At 44.1% G+C, this 16336-nt stretch overlaps 1 protein-coding gene across 2 annotated transcripts; it reads right to left on the minus strand.

Annotated features, from left to right (window-relative positions):
- Positions 1–2014: 2014 nt before the first annotated feature.
- DNAJA1 (DnaJ heat shock protein family (Hsp40) member A1) lies at positions 2015–11258 on the minus strand. 2 transcript variants are annotated; one of them, XM_058672470.1, is made up of 9 exons: positions 11091–11258; positions 9852–9993; positions 9581–9758; positions 7830–7934; positions 7451–7678; positions 5348–5462; positions 3708–3823; positions 3320–3420; positions 2015–2393 (listed from the first exon to the last, which is right to left on the minus strand). In XM_058672470.1, exons 2-9 carry the CDS (start codon positions 9981–9983, stop codon positions 2175–2177), a joined length of 1194 nt encoding a protein of 397 aa, XP_058528453.1. In that variant the 5' UTR covers positions 9984–9993; positions 11091–11258; the 3' UTR covers positions 2015–2174. The 2 variants fall into 2 exon arrangements, with proteins under 2 accessions (XP_058528453.1, XP_058528454.1); XM_058672471.1 differs by lacking the exons at positions 9581–9758; positions 9852–9993; positions 11091–11258 and adding an exon at positions 8355–8432 and having other exon boundaries at positions 2168–2393.
- Between the last annotated feature and the right edge of the window lie 5078 nt (positions 11259–16336).

Here is a 16336-nt window from a genome sequence, read left to right on the forward strand (position 1 = left end):
TTCAAGGCGAGGACTTTAGCTGCTAGGCCACAGAGCCGGGCCCATGACTATTTCTAAAATTTATCCCAACTCTGAACTCTGTGGGCCTAGTGGCTCTAAAAAAAAAAAAAAAAGGAAAAAGCACCAGGGATCCTAATCGGGCACCACCTCCCCTCCAGCTCCCTGCTTGTGGCCTGGGAAAGCAGTCGAGGATGGTCCAAAGCCTTGGGACCCTGCACCCGCTTGGGAGATGTGGGTGAAGCTCCTGGTTCCTAATGGGCTCAGCTTAGTTGTGGCCACTTTAGGAGCAAATTAGCAGATGGAGGATCTTTCTCTCTCCTCTGTCAATCTTTCTAGTAAAAATACATCTAAAACAACTTCCTTTTTATGGCTGAATAGCCTGTGTAGATATCCTGTTGTAGGTAGGTCTGATTACTATTAAGGTGGCAAACATCAACTCTTTTACTGTTTTGGGGGGTATAGACTCAATGCACCCTAACTGCTAGGTTATGCAGTAACCAATGGGCTTTCTGAGCAGTCTCCTACAATCCAAACAGGGTTCCGTTTTCTCCACATTCTAATACTTCAGTAATTTGGATTATAGCTGTGCATCTCAAGTTGTACAAAAACATTTCTGAAAACAAAAATGTCTTAAAACATGCTTGAAATACATGTTCCACTACTGATATTTCCACAACTTTTAAGTAAAAACAGTAAAAGCTAACATCTCTTTTATAAGCAAGGCTTGATTATTGCTTTCCTGAACATGGTTCAAATGCAAACATGCTGGGGTAACTGACTTAAGGCAGCCCACAGCTGTCTACAATGTCCACTCTTTGCCAACCCACTTTTTCACACCAAGTTTTAGTTTCTCCTTTTAAATCTGATGTATCCTCTGAATGAAGCTACGATATAGGCCATTTCAAAGGTGGAAATCCTTAGGGCTTCCTGGGTGTATTAGGTACAGAATCAAAGACTGCCTGGCCATAAAGTCACCTTGCATTCTCACACTGGTGACTGTAGTTTCTTGGTCTCCCTACCAAGTCCCACCGCTTTTGTGACTCCCCATATTTGCTGAACATTAGGTGACTTGACAGCATTTTTTTGTATTAGTAATTTTAACTAGCCAAGATGAAGTTATGTACTGTAAGTCAGAAGACAATGCTTTGATGGATCAGGGAAAAAAAAGCCTGTAGTGACACACATTAGAATGCTTTGTATCAGTATATTAATCAGTATATTAAGGAGACATTCATACATTTCAAGAATTGCTTAAATTCTGATATCCAGATTTTAAGCATGTGAACATGACTTCAACATACAATTTAAAACTACTCATAATTTGCTATACTACCAACATTAAATGACAATTACTTTGGAGCATAAATGGTTTAAAGTAAGCCTGTAACATACCTAAGAAATACCTTCCTATATTACACATGCAGATTATTTTCACATAAAGGTTTCCTTAATTTCTAAATTATCCAACTCTAGAAGTCAATACTAAGGGGCTTGTCATGGTCCAAAGAGGGGCCTGGTCAGCACAATGTTTTATATGTATATAAATTATAGATATATTTGTATGTTATTTCAAGAGATGGCAAAGAAGGGAATGCAATTCTAGAAGTACAAGTCCTCAAGATGCAGCATATTATAAACCCCTTCTTAGAGTGGCTTCTATCAGTTTTCACAGGCTAGATTGTATAATATGCCATCTTCAAGTAACAGTTGAGGCAATAAATCTGAGGCATCACAATGAATCCCACTTAACACAAACTAGACAGACCAACACTTGTTTACAAATTACTTTTTTCTGATTGCTAGTTAAATAGTTTTAATTCCATAAGCTTCACAGGGAAGGGTCAGACATGGAAGCCAACACATACACCTACATTTCAGTCTAAGCTTGTCCATATAGACAGATGAAATCAATTACAATGTATGGCTAACAAACGCTATGGGAACTTTTTAAATTAGGCTTTTACAGGTATTAAACTTCACCTTGCACACTGACGTCATACATATAGAGCAAAGTCAGAACTTTTATATTTCTGTTTATTCTTAACTTTTAAAACACTACTATAGTTGGATATTAAAACAAAAACAATAGCAAGTAGTGAGCATTTTATGGTTATAGTCCTCCACTCATTCACTACTGCATGTGTGATGCCAGCAGGGACTGAGCCACTGGCCCATTAAGAGGTTTGACACTGGACACCCCCTCTGGGGTGATGCTCATCATCCTCATACGCTTCCCCATTATAATGGCGCCGTCTCTCCTGGTTTGGATCAAAGTCCACAAGTTCTACCTGATCCATCTCATCCGTCTCTTCTACCTCCTTCCTCTCAGGGAGCAGTTTTTCCAGCAAAGAGAGTTTATCAGGAGAGAGAAAGCCATTCTCAGGAAAGTTCACCTACAAAAAGAAATTTCTATTTTAGGTTCTTTCAGTTCATCACAAGCCCTTACACCAAGTATCAGGCACCATCTTGCAGAGAAAACATGCGAGCAAGGTCCATCTACTAAGCTCAGGTTAGCATACAAGTTCTAAAAACCAGTACCCAACACCTAAACAAGAATTATGATAAAAAGTTTTCAAAAAAAGATCCTACAAAAACAAGACTTTGTAACATTAAGAATCCATTTTGGCCTGGCATGGTAGCCTAGTGGCTAGGGTCCTCGTCTTGAACGCGCTGGGATTGCATATGGGCGCTGGTTCTAATCCCGGACGCCCTACCTCCCATCCAGCTCCCTGCTTGTGGCCTGGGAAAGCAGTCGAAGATGGGCCAAAGTCTTGGGACCCTGCACCCGTGTGGGAGTCCTGGAAGAGCTTCTGGCTCTGGACTGGCACAGTACCATCCGTTGCGGTCACTTGGGGAGTGAACCATCGGACGGAAGCTATTTCAGTCTCTCCTCCTCTCTCTATATATCTGACTTTTCAGTAAAAATACATAAATCTAAAAAAAAAATTTTGACACAGCCCTCTTTAAGAAGTTAATTTGCACAAAAGACATTATCAAGAAAACCACATTCACCCAAAAATATTTTAATTCATGCATCTGTGGCTAAAAGACCTACTACAAAGACTACAGGTAATAGCTGGGCTGCTTTGTGAATCACCCTATTAAACCAAGCAGCAGTTTTTCACCAAGAAATTAACAACAGGTATTACAAAGTGTTTCTGCTTAACTTTAAGATGCAATTCAATATCCAGGTTCCTTCCAGTACCCTCCCTTCTCTCAACTGATCTAAAGCATCCTATTAGCAATACAAAGAAATCTAACACAAAAGCAGTATTATTTCAATACACTCATTCCTAGCAAGGATCTCGAACATACTTACCTTAAATTCAATGATTAGGCGACCTTTTTCATAAGGTCTACGGTAAATTGGCATGCCTTCATTTAGCACACACTTGATATCTCCATGCTTGACAATCTGACCTAAAAACAAAGTCAAGATATTTTTAAACTATGGTCATATTCTAATGGCACGGGGGGCAAAACGGAAGGTCCTAGGCTCACTACCAGGAGTAAACTTATATGGTCAAACAATCCTGTTACCTTTTATTTAAGGGTTTTCCAAGGCTCCTATAAAAGAGCCAAGCCTTTATGATTTCATCTCAGTCCCTGGAAGGATAGTAACCAAAGAAGAAAAACAGCAGCTTCCTCTGAGCGCCTAACGTCTGGAACACTACAGTAGAAAAGACACACTTGTCTTGTTGCCATACCTGGGTGAGAGGTGATGACTATGGTTCGGTTGTCGAGAGTGGAAATTGGCTTTTGGAAACCACATAATGCTTCAACCAGTTGTATGTCCATACACATAAAAAGGTCTTCTCCTCGTCTGTATTAATGCAAACATGGCACATATTTACAATGTCCAAATCACCAACTACAGGCACCAGAGCAAGCCACTTTATTTCAGTGACATTTTTTAGAAAAGCCTGAAACTAACAACCCTGTTTCCTGGTCAAGGCTTTGGAATTCTTCCAAACAGCTTCTGTCACTAGCTATCCCTGAATTGTGTCAGTATTCAATTAGGACAGTTTCTTACGGGTGGCAAACTCTCCACAGACAGGCATAAAGAAAACAAGCACACATTAGGGACAGAGGATACTATACTGTAAGACAAAGCAAACGCAGGGATGTTATCGATCATTTAGGCCATTTGACATCCATCAAGAGATATGTCCAATTTCAAGAGACAGTATTTTCTCTACTGTTATACATGAAATAATGTACCTGGAGCACTGTGAACACATCTTCTGTTTTAAATATGGTTCACTTTTTGTATATTACTCAACCTTAGAAACCTCATACTTCACTTTTTTCCAATCTACCTTTCACCAGGGAGAGTATGCCCCCAGGGAAACACTCTTTAGGAACTCTCTTCAGGGCCCTGCGGCGTGGCCTAGCAGCTAAAGTCCTCGCCTCGAAAGCCCCGGGATCCCATATGGGCGCCGGTTCTAATCCCGGCAGCTCCACTTCCCATCCAGCTCCCTGCTTGTGGCCTGGGAAGGTAGTCGAGGACGGCGCAATGCATCGGGACACTGCACCCGCGTGGGAGACCCGGAAGAGGTTCCTGGTTCCTGGCATCGGATTGGCGCGCACCGGCCCGTTGCGGCTCACTTGGGGAGTGAATCATCGGACAGAAGATCTTCCTCTCTGTATATCTGACTTTGTAATAAAATAAATAAAATCTTTAAAAAAAAAACTCCCTTCAAACGACTGCACCTCTGAATTGAGTTATTTCTCAGTATGAGTTACCTGTGAAATATTCCATTCACAACTAATTCTATACTAGTTCCTTTAAGACACTGTCAGTAACACTACTTCTGGCATTATGTTTGAAATTAGCGATGACACAATGAACATAAAACATTCACTGTTGGCCATAACCATCTTGGGCTTATGTTTCATCGCAAACTCAGCATTAACTACTTTGTATCAGTATACCAGAATTTCTCTGCAAGCATGTGTGCACAAACACAGACACACAAACTAACATCTCTCCTATACCAAGTCAAGTAAATGAAATACACTTTCCTCAAAGCCTTTGTATGTTCTAATTAAGAGTAAGGGAAATCGCATGAAAACAAAATGAAAGAGTGCTGTGGTAAAGCCAGTTAAGCCTCCGCCTGTGAGGTCAGCAGCTCATATGGATGTAGGTTCAGAGATCTAGCTACTTCCAACACAGCTCCCTGCTAACGTGCCAAGGAAAGCACAGGATGGAGCCCCGTGTAAGAAACTCAGAAGTAGTTCCTGGGCTTTGGCCTGGCCTGGCTGTGGTGGTTGTGGCCTTTTGGGGAGTGAGGGAGTTGACTGGCTTCTATCCAAGATGTCTATCTAAATGATGAAAAATCTTTACCGAGTGAAAACAGCATGGTCCTTCTGATCTAACACAATGATAATATCTCCTGGCTCCAATCCTGGTTCTTGGTCTCCTTCACCATGGAATGTTATCTTTTGGCCATCCTTCATGCCTAAAAACAAAAGATTAACTTTGTACTTACTGAATACCAAACAGTAAAGCTTAAAAAAAAAAAAAAACCACAAAAAAAGCTTTGCGTGCGAGTTAATGAGACAGTAGTAGAGTGGAAGGAGGAGAGAGTCTATGAGTACTAAATACCACAGAAATGACTCTCCCCACTGAAAACACAAACAAAACCCTCAATTACCTCAAATCTGCTACTGACGAAAACTATCACAGCGAATATCAAATCCAAACTCTTAAAGCCCTCAACTCAGTAATTTTCTAGTTGGATTATCCTGGAGAAGCTGCATAACCTTACTTATTTCAACTTTCCCAGAGACTTACCTCATTAGAGCTGCAACTGGTATCAAAATCAAAGGCTGGCAAATACCACAACCAATAACTATTTCAACCTTATCACTCACAAGAGCCTGAATCAAATAATTTTTAGTCAATCTACTAGCAGGGTAAATTGAGAGACTTCTTCCTATTACAGAAGTTGATGCACAGAAAATTTATGTGTAAAAGTAAAAAAATTTAGAAATGGATCAAGATCACTGTTCAGGGGCAGGTGTTTCGCACAGCACTTAGGTTGGTGCCTGGGGCATCCACTCCTATATCTGAACATTTGGGTCCCGTTTCAGCTCCAGTCAGCCCCAGCTTCCTGTTATGCACACCCTGAGGCAGCAGACAATTAGCTCAAGGAGCTCAAGCACCTGGGTTCCTGCCACTTAAGTGGGAGATCTGGACTCAGTTCCTATCATAAGTCTGACCCAGAGATGGCTGCTGTGGGAATTTGAGGAGTCTACCAATGGACAGAAACCCCAGTTTACCTTTCAAATAAAAGGAAATAAAAAAATAAAAAAAAAATAACAAAACACCCAAACAAAACAGAAACAAAATCAGCTGGACATAGGGTTGGTGGCACAAAGAGCGAATTTCCATTGCACATGCTTAAAAAGCAGAATGATGCTGAACTTAAGGGCCAGGACATCAATTCTTAGTTAACACATCCAGGTGAACAGGGCTCCAGAATGTACTGTCACACCTATGAACTATCCCATTCATGAGCTCCCTGTGCCACACCAAGGCTGTCCTTACTAAAAAGGAACAGTTCTTAAACTGTTATCAACTGATAACAGAGGGACCCTGGCACACCAAGAATAAATGAGGTGAATTTCCTGCCAATGACATCTGAGGTCACTGACAGACTCCTGAAGAGAAAGTAACACAAGTTGGAGCACCTGCCGGGAAAGAGAAGCAAGAGGCCATTTAGGAGAAAGAATGTTGAAATGAAATATCAGACTAAGGTTGGTGTTTTTTTTAACTCACTGGTGGAGTGTAGGGAAATAATTCCCAAAGCCCTGTGGATTTCCCTTCAAAGGGAAATAAAGATATCCCAGAAGAAACTAAACAAAAAAAATGTATGCTCTAGGAGTAAATTCAGCATTAAATGTAAAGAAAAAAACTGCTTAATAAATAAAATGCTTTTATGTAAGAACGTGTAGATCAATTATAAAAACGGACAAATAACATTTAAAAACAAGATGAGAAAGGTCAATTATAGTGAGATCACATTCTTTGCCTAAACTCTTTCCAAATCCCTAGGATTCATATTCTTTAACCCAATAAACTCCTAAGAAAACTCAGAGAATTTAATTGTAATATTTCAAGAGGTAGAACTAAGGTTACACTGAAGTTTGGACCATCTCAATCATTTACAGTGCTAATGATGTCAAAGTTAACCCTGTTACATAAGCCTAGAAAGTATCAAATTTTCAATTTCGTGTATATCCCAGCATAGGATTTAGCTCGAAGTTAGTTAAGTGATATATTTACTACCCAATTTCAGTCTTCATAGGTGTTACATGCAGGATCATGGAACAAGAGATATTCTTGAGTTTAGACCATAAACAATCTAATTAGCGATAGGTTAACAGTATTCATGAAACTGCTATGGTACTACAGATTTCAGAATGTTACTGGCTCAGAACTCACCTTTGTCAATATGAACTTCTAGAATTTTCTTCTCTCGAACTATTTTCCTTCCATTGCAGCTTTTACATCTATCTTTAGGACTGATGCGTTCCCCGTGGCCCTGGCACTCCATGCATACAGACTGAATTTGTTGAACCATTCCAGGTCCTATCTGATGAATTCGTATTTGCATTCCAGTCCCTCGGCAGTTGGGACAGCATTCCACTGCTCCTTTCTTACCTCCTCGGCCTAAACATTTAAAAAGAAAAATTACGTATGAATTTAGTGGTAGATGAAGAAATTTATAAAACAGTTCTTAAGAGTTGTCCCAAGAATGTGTAACTTATCTGATAAGAAAGCACTTCAGAATTTAAATGTTAAACATGTCAGAAGACCCTACCTTCACATTTGTCGCAAATCACATTCTTCTGCAGAGCCAGTTTTCTCGTTGCACCATTATATAAGTCTTCTAAGGTTACTGAGAGTTGATGTACAACATTTTTACCTAGGACAAAGTATTGCATATCAAAAATGTAAGACCCTGCATCTTATTTCTGTTGAAGGCAATCTCCCACAAAAGGTAAACAAAATGTCTTACACGACATAACATATGCTGAGTACCTGCACACACAATACTCACATTGCCATATACAGTATTCAAACTGAAGGAAACTGGGCCAGAAACTAGAAATGTAGCTGAAAAACCATTTGAGACAACCTGATATGTGTTTCTGTCATGATCATCTTTCAAGCTTTCATTTAGTGTGTAGTTTTGATCAACATGGTCTATTGGCTCCAAAAATTTTTTTAGTGAATTCTCACAAATCAAGACCTGCTACAGAAACTGATCTGAATTACCACAAGTGAGTATCCCCACTGCTCTGTGATGTGGAACGAACAAGTGCATTTACTACTGTTCTGATACCTCCTTACACTCTTTATGGTAGGGTCATCCAATCAGCTACAGGGTCTAAAGCAGCCAACCAGTCATGTGTTGATACAGAGCTTATAATGTGGTTGCTGTGGCAACGGAACTGTATTACTTTTGCTTTACACTGAACTACAATTAGAATCATATTAGTCCAATGGCTAAACAGGAGTGTCACATTCAGGATCACATAAAGACATCTAGCCTACAAAACAGAAGCCATTGATCAACGGCTAGTTAATAAGTTCCTACACTGATCTTCTACCAGAACTTTATCCCATCTACAGCAGAAGGGTACTGCCTGAAAAAAGCAAGCTGCTTTCTGTGCAGCATATCCTAGTGAAATGCAAGTACCATCAACTATATCCTTCTGCCAGACCAAAAACTTGAAAACTACTAGGAGCAAAAAAAAAAAAAAAAACCACAACTACTAGGAGCAGTTATTTGTACAGCTTGTAGATAACTACTGTTAGACACTAAATTGCATTTTGACATAATAACGCTTAAGCAAGATTAAAGAGATAGTGGAGACAATAAAACTGTTTTCAGTGCTAGCTCTAATCTTTGTCTTAGCTGAAGGAAGTTTCAGGTTTCTGAGTTTTTTAAAAAATTTGTTTTCAATTTGAAAGTCAGATATACAGAGAGGAAGATCTTCCATCCGCTGATTCACTCCCCAAGTGATCCCAAGGGCCAGATCCGAAGTCAGGAGCCTATTCCACCAGGTCTCCCATGTGGATGCAAGGTCCCAAGGCTTTGAGCAGTCCCTGACTGCTTTCCCAGGCCACGAGCAGGGCTGCGGGGATTAGCGCACCCAACGTGAGGACTTTAATGGTTAGGCTACGGCGCAAGGACTGGTTTCTGAGTTTTAAAGCATCAGACTTAACCCAGCTAACAGTGGATTCTTAGGGTAATGACACTAGAAGGGGGATCAAATGAGATCTGTGAGAAGGATCTTGAAACCAATCTTGCTGTGCTTTGTCCCCTTAACTCAGGCTTGCAAAATCTATGAATCTGACCTTATCCAAGGTGTTTAAAAGCACTCATTTGCTACCACTTGACTGGCTCAGCTACTTTTAGTTACACCAAATCTCGTTCTAAAAAACCAGACCACAAATCAAACAGAGGCACTTTATGGCCTGCTTTTAACTTTACATCACTAGGCAAACAAGCAAAAAACTTGCTATGACCCACAGCTACTGTAATCTGCAGCAGTCTATTCTTACCTCTCCGTTCTCTCTGCATCCTTCCTCCTCCTCCAAAAAACATGTCGAAGATGTCCATGGGGGAGCCGAATCCACCTCCTGCTCCACCCTCCTTAATTGCCTGCTCTCCTCCTTTGTCATACAATTCCCTTTTCTTCGCATCAGAAAGAACTTCGTAAGCTTGAGAAATCTGTTTGAACTGTGTGAGAGGGGTCAACGCCGTTTTTAGCACAAGTGTTACAAAGCATAGCCCCCCAGTTTCACCCTGGCCTGTTTAGAGCATGCGACTTACCTTTTCTCCTTCATTTGGATTCTTATCAGGGTGGTACTTCAAGGCCAGTTTCCTGTAAGCCTTTTTCAATTCTTCCTGGGTGGCATTGGGTTTGACCCCCAAAACATCATAGTAAGTGGTTTCTTTCACCATTTTCTACAGCCTGAAAAAAGAAACTACCAGTTTTAACCGGATGTCAACCAGGAGTCCTAATTAGTAGAATCAGAGCAGGCTGCTCTTTCTATCTGACGAGAAGCACACAGCTTTCACGGAACTGCACACAAGCACAGACACAGAGCAATTCCAGCGATAACCTAGCAGCTGTTTAACAGAACAGACTGTATTGAAGTGAACCACTGCTAGGGACTGCAAAAGCCTCCTCCTAGCAGCTGCTGGCCGCTCTCCCACCCCACAGCGTGTGCGCTACCACCACGAATGCCGACTCTACCCCGATCCTCCCCACAGGTGGCGACAAGCGGCAGTCATCAAAGGGGCCACGGGCCTCGTCCACCGGCTCCCCCGGGGTTCTGTGAAGTCCGATCAGCGCCAGACGCGCCCCCGCAAAGAGCCGTTTGGACAGTCGGGGTGGTGGTAGTGGGGAGAACAAGGTGAGTGAGTAGTTTTTCCAACTGGCCGTGACCGCCTGCACCCTGTCCGCAGGAGCGTTTTTCCGGTCACACGGTTTTTTTTTTACAGCTTCCCGGGACTAAACCCGGTCGCCCCCTCCCCCACTAAAGGCCGGCGTGGGGGGCTCCGGGCTGCGGCTTGGGGCCGCCCTGTTTCGCTTTCCTGCCTCTCCGCCCCTCCCCGGATCGCACCGAGTGGAAGGGGAAGCCCAGCCCTCAACAAAGAGAGCGAGCCGAGACGCGAGCGAGCAGCAGCGCCGCCCGGCTCCTCCCGCAGCCCCTCGCTCCTGCCTCCCGGCGCGCCTGCGCAGCGGGGCCCACCGCCCCAACCCCCGAGCGCGGGCGAGAGGCCGCGAGGCCGCGCACCGAGGGCCAGCCCCGGGCGGCCGCTGCTGCGGGACCTCCGGCTGAGGGGGCGAGGCGGGGAGATCCAGGAAAGCAGGCCTGGGACTCGCTCTCTGCGCGCCGGGGCGCCGAAGCCGCCTTCCGTAAACGAATCGCGCATCCAGGAACCGACAACCCTCCCGCCCACGCGGAGCCAACCGCCTCCCCGACGGCGGCTCCATCCGGCTGCCCCGCGGCGTCAGTGGCGCCAGTCAGGGGAACGGGGGTTAGCGGGAGGGTCGACACTCACCGGTGAGCGGGCTGAGGCCGGTCTTCGGGGCAGCGGGGAAGGAGCGCGGACCGTGCGCAGCGCTGGCAGCCGCCACTCCGCCGCTGCCCACCGAGCGTTCTGGAAAGTTCCGCCCGGCGCGCCGCAGCCGTCGTCTTTTGTAGCCGAGCCTGGGCGCGTCATCCGCCGGAAGTCCCGCCCCTCCGGGCTCCGCCACCGCCCCGTGGTTACCTGGGCAACGGCGCGGGGGCGCTTGGACCGGGAAGAAGTGTGTCGAAGGGCCTTTGAGGGGGAGGGGGTGTTCGCCCGGGTTCCCGGTGCTCGTGGAATCTTCTGGAGATCTCTCAGTGAGGCGGCCTCCGTCCGGTACGGGCAGAGTACGGGAGCGGTGCCATTCCGAGGCGACTTGGTTTGCTCCAGTCAGTGGGGCCTCCATCGCCCCTCGGGTATAGGGCCCCGGGGTTGCTGCTGTGTGCGGAAGGGGCAGCTCTCAGATCAAAGTCCTGCACCCTCCCATCCCGCGGCTCCCCGATCGGCTCCTCTGCCCGTGTTCCTTCGGAGCTGAAGGGCTGGGAACCTGCCGGGCAAAATGCTGAGCCAGACAGGCCTGACCCGCTCCCTTCCCCCGGGCAGTCAGGCCGCGGAGCTGACTCTCCCTTCACTCGCGGTCCACGTGCCTTTTCACCAAACCGCTTAGGTATTACAGCTGTTAGCTCAAGGGCAGCCTCCTAGACGCGCTCTCAGACTTGATCTTGTGGGCTCCGGCAGGTAGTCGGGACTGAGCTGAACTGGAAAATGTTTGCAAGTGGGTGGAGGTGAGCTGGGCCAGTCGGCTCTTTGTCCAGTCTTTCACATCGTTTATATGCAACATTAAAAAATTACTTAGGCTCCTTTGCCAGTGGCATCCCACGTGGCTGGCTGGAGTCTTAACTGTCCCACTTGTAATCTGTCGCTCTGCTAATGCACCTGCCAAAGCAGTGGAGCTCCAGTCCCTGCACCACATGGCAGAAGCTCGTGGCTCCCGGCTTCATACCCGCCCAATTCTGGCAGTTGCAGCGTGAACTAGCAGATCAAGACAGCCCTTCCTGCTGTCGTTTTCTCTGTAACTTCTGCCTTTCAAGTAAATTTTGTTTTGTCTGATACCCAGTTTTTGCAGTTGTAGCTGTTGGCCTCTCAAGGACCACCTCTGGTATGAAGAGTCTTTAAACAAAATTTCGTAGTAAAAATGTTCATATTGCCAGGCAGTGTACTGAGCTTGGGAATGTAAAAAGCACGCGAGGGCAGTTGTTCCCTACTCTCAAGGAACTCACCGAAAAACTGAGGGATAAATAAAGGGTTAGAGAAGTAGATAAAGACAAACCAAGCTTCTGACAAGGGAAACCTGCTGACGTGAGTGTCTAGGCAGAGCCCAGCAAGTGTGAGAACGTGAGTAGAGAACAGGAAACAGCAATGCTAAATACTGCTCATGGGGTTGTAGTTTTAGTTACTTTTTATTGTAAAAACTACATTTGTGGATCTGACATTGGCTAAACACATATGAAGGTATTTCAAAAGTTTGTGGAGAAGTGGAATAAAAGATATTTAGGTACAAAACTTATTGAAATCCGTGCTAGCTTTTTATTAGTACATATTCCATGAACTTTTTGAAGACGTGTGTATCAAGCACTTTAACCAAGAATTTCTGCAATAACTGTTACCATGTCTAGTGTTTATTGAATATGGTACCATATTGTGTTTCTACTTGGAACACAACTAAATTCCGACAGCTTTTAGACAGGTATGTGATACGTACACGAAAACCCCTCTTTACGACTGCCAGCGTTAGATTGAAAAATCTATTTCTGAAAACTTTAAAATTTTCGAACTCATGTATTGAATTTTCAAAATGATTAATTTATTTAAAATGCAATGTTACAGAGCAAGATCTTTCCTGAAGTAGCCAGGGCTAGGCGAAGTTGAAGCCAGGAGCTTCATCCTGTTCTGCGTGGGTGCAGAGACCCACACTTGGCACATCTGCTTTCCCAGGCGTATTAGCGGGGAAAGCATCAGAAGTGGAGCAGCTAAGACACAAATTGGTGGCTGTGTGGGAGGAAGACATTGCAGGTGGCAGTCTAATGCATAATTCTCACAACACTAGCTCCAAAAATTGCTTTAAAAAAAAGGAAAAATATGTTTTCTTGTACTGCATGTGCATAGAATGTTTCTGGGGGATACTCAGAAGTGTATAATGAGAGGTTGCTTTTAGGAAAAGCTTGGTGCTGGGTAAAGGTAGATGAGAGGAAGACATTACATAACAAACTCTTTTGTAACATGGATATTTGAAAGGCAGAGGATAGAGATCTTCTAGGTTCACTCCACCGAACTGTGGCAATCACTGGGGCAAGTCCAGGCAGGCGGGTCCAAGTACCTGAACCACCTTCCACTATTTTCCCAGGTGCATTAACAGTGAGCTGGATTAGAAGCAGAATAGCCAGGGTTTGAACCAGTGATTCAATATGGGTTGCAGACATTGCAGGCCTTAAACTGTCCTCAATCCTGACACTATTTTTTGATTTTTTTAAATTTATTTTTATTGGAAAGGAAGATCAACAAAGAAAGAGACAGAAAGAGAGAGAGATTTTCCAGCCACTGGTTCACTTCCCAAGTAACCTCAATGAGCCAGTCTGAAGCCAAGACCCAGGAGTTTCTTCCAGGTCTCCCATAAGCCAGGGGCCAAGAGTTTCTTCCAGGTCTCCCATGTGGGTGCAGGGTCCCAAAGCTTTGGGCTGTCCTCAACTGCTTTCTCAGGCCACAGGCAGGGAGCTGGATGGGAAGTGAAACAGCTTGAATACAAACCTAAATCCATATGGGCTCTGCAGGTGCAAGGCAAGGATTTAACTATTAGGCTACCAGGCCAGGCCTGCTATTTTTGAGTTTTTTTTTTTAATTTAACTTCTTTTTATCATTATCATTTTATGATATAGTTCCATAGGCCCTGGGATTTCCCTTATCCCTTCCCCAATTCCCTTTCCCCTCACTGAGTTCCCCTATATCATTACTATAGTATAGTTCATCATACACAGTCATATGTCCATCATTGTGGGCATGGTCAATGGCAGAGAGTCCAGCATCCTAGTGTCAGGATATAGTAAACAGTTTCATTAGGAGTCCATCTTTGTCTGGAAGTAGAGATGCATACTGCATTGTATCCTCACATCTGGATATGATAGTCTCTATTACACAGTTACTATATATCCCCTTAAATGAAAAGCCACAATACAAAATCAGCAACAGGAAGAAAAATAGCAATTTACAATGCCATGAAGTTAAATAACATTGTACTGAATGACCAATGTGTCGCTGATAAAAATGAAAAAGAAAATCAAGAACCTTCTTGAAGAAAATGATGCTGCTGTATGATCTATGAGTCACTGAAGAATTTAATGAGAAGAAAGTGTTTTGAAGAGAAGAAGCTAACAAAAAAATCAAATCCATGAGATACGGTTTCCACTGATCTTTGTTGGTAAGATATGTCTCCTGTAGGCAACAAACAGATGGTTTTGTTTTTTAATCCAGTCTACTAATCTGTGATGTTTGATGAATTTAAGCCATTTACATTCAGGGTTAATAAAAATAGGTAGTAATTTGGTCCTGTCATTTTAGCAATGGGTTGTTCATTGATTTAGTCTTCTGTTATTTTACTGGGATGTTCTTCACATTTACCTTTGGTTTTGGTGGGCGCTATTACTTTTCTTTGTCAAGAGAACATTTTTTTAAAAGATTTATTTTTATTGCAAAGTCAGATATACAGAGAGGAGGAGAGACAGAGAGGAAGATCTTCTGTCCGATGATTCACTCCCCAAGTGACTGCAATGGCTGGTGCTACGCTGATCCGAAGCCAGGAGCCAGAAACTTCTTCCAGGTCTCCCACGCAGGTGCAGGGTCCCAAGGCTTTGGGTCATCCTTGACTACCTTCCCAGGTCACAAGCAGGGAGCTGGATGGGAAGTGGAGCTGCTGGTATTAGAAGCGGCGCCCATATGGGATCCTTGGCACATTCAAGGCGAGGACTTTAGCCACTAGGCCCCTGTGCCGGGCCCTTAGAATATCTTTAATCACTTGTAGGGCAGGTTTGGAAGAGGCATATTCTTTCAACTTTTCTTTACTGTGGAAGAATTTTATTTCATTTTCAAAGACAAAGGAAAGTTTTGCTGGGTACGTTTTCCTGGGCTGACAATTTTTTGCTTTCAGAAACTGGAATATGTTGCTCCATTCTCTTCTGGCTTGTAGTTTGCTGTGAGAGATCTCCTGTGAGTTTAATTGGCATTCCTTTATATGTCAGTTGATTTTTTTCACGTGACTTTTTTTTCTAAAGATTTATGTATTTTTATTGGAAAGGCGGATAGACAGAGAGGAGGAGAGACAGAGAGGAAGATCTTCCCTCGGATGGTTCACTCCCCAAGTGACCACAACAGCTGGAGCTGAGCCAATCTGAAGCCAGAAGCCAGGAGCTCTTACAGGTTTCCAATGCGGGTGTAGAGTCCCAAGGCTTTGTGCCGTCCTCGAGACTGCCTTCCCAGGCCACAACCAGGGAGCTGGATGGGAAGCAAGGCTGCTGAGATTAGATCTAGCGACCATATGGGATCCTGGGCATGCAATGTGAAGACTTTAACCACGCTATCTTGTCGGACCCTCTCTGCCTTTTAAATAAGGTTAAAAACTTTCCTTAAACAAGTCTTGTGTTGGACCTACTGTGATAGCCTAGTGGCTAAATCCTTGCCTTGTTTCCACTGAGATTCCATATAGGTGCCAGTTCCTATCCCGGCAGCTCCACTTCCATTCCAGCTCTCTGCTTGTGACCTGGGTAGGCAGTTAAGGACGGCCCAAAGCCTTGGGATCCTTCACCCATATGGGAGACCCAAAAGAAGCTCCTGGCTTTGGATTCAGATTGGCTCAGCTTCAGCTATTGCAACCAGTTGGGGAGTGAACCAGTGGATGGAAGATTTTTCTGTCACTCCTCCTCTCTGTGGATCTGCCTTTCCAATAAAAATTAAAATAGATAAATCTTTAAAAAAAAGTCTTGTGTCTATCACCAAGGAACTGAAGTAGATGCTGCCTCTGGCTCCTGACTCACTGCAGCTTTTTGCTCATGCAGACTTGAGGCAACTGTGCTGCCTCAGCAGGCAGGTTCCTGCTAACCGTGAGGAAGACCTTGGTAGAGCTGATTTCCCAACTTCCAGCTTTGCCGGGTTCACTTCCGGCTGTTTCAAGTGTCTGGAAAGTGAACCAG

This window comes from Ochotona princeps, chromosome 14 (assembly GCF_030435755.1).
Source record: "Ochotona princeps isolate mOchPri1 chromosome 14, mOchPri1.hap1, whole genome shotgun sequence".
In the NCBI taxonomy this organism is placed as follows: Eukaryota; Metazoa; Chordata; class Mammalia; order Lagomorpha; family Ochotonidae; genus Ochotona; species Ochotona princeps.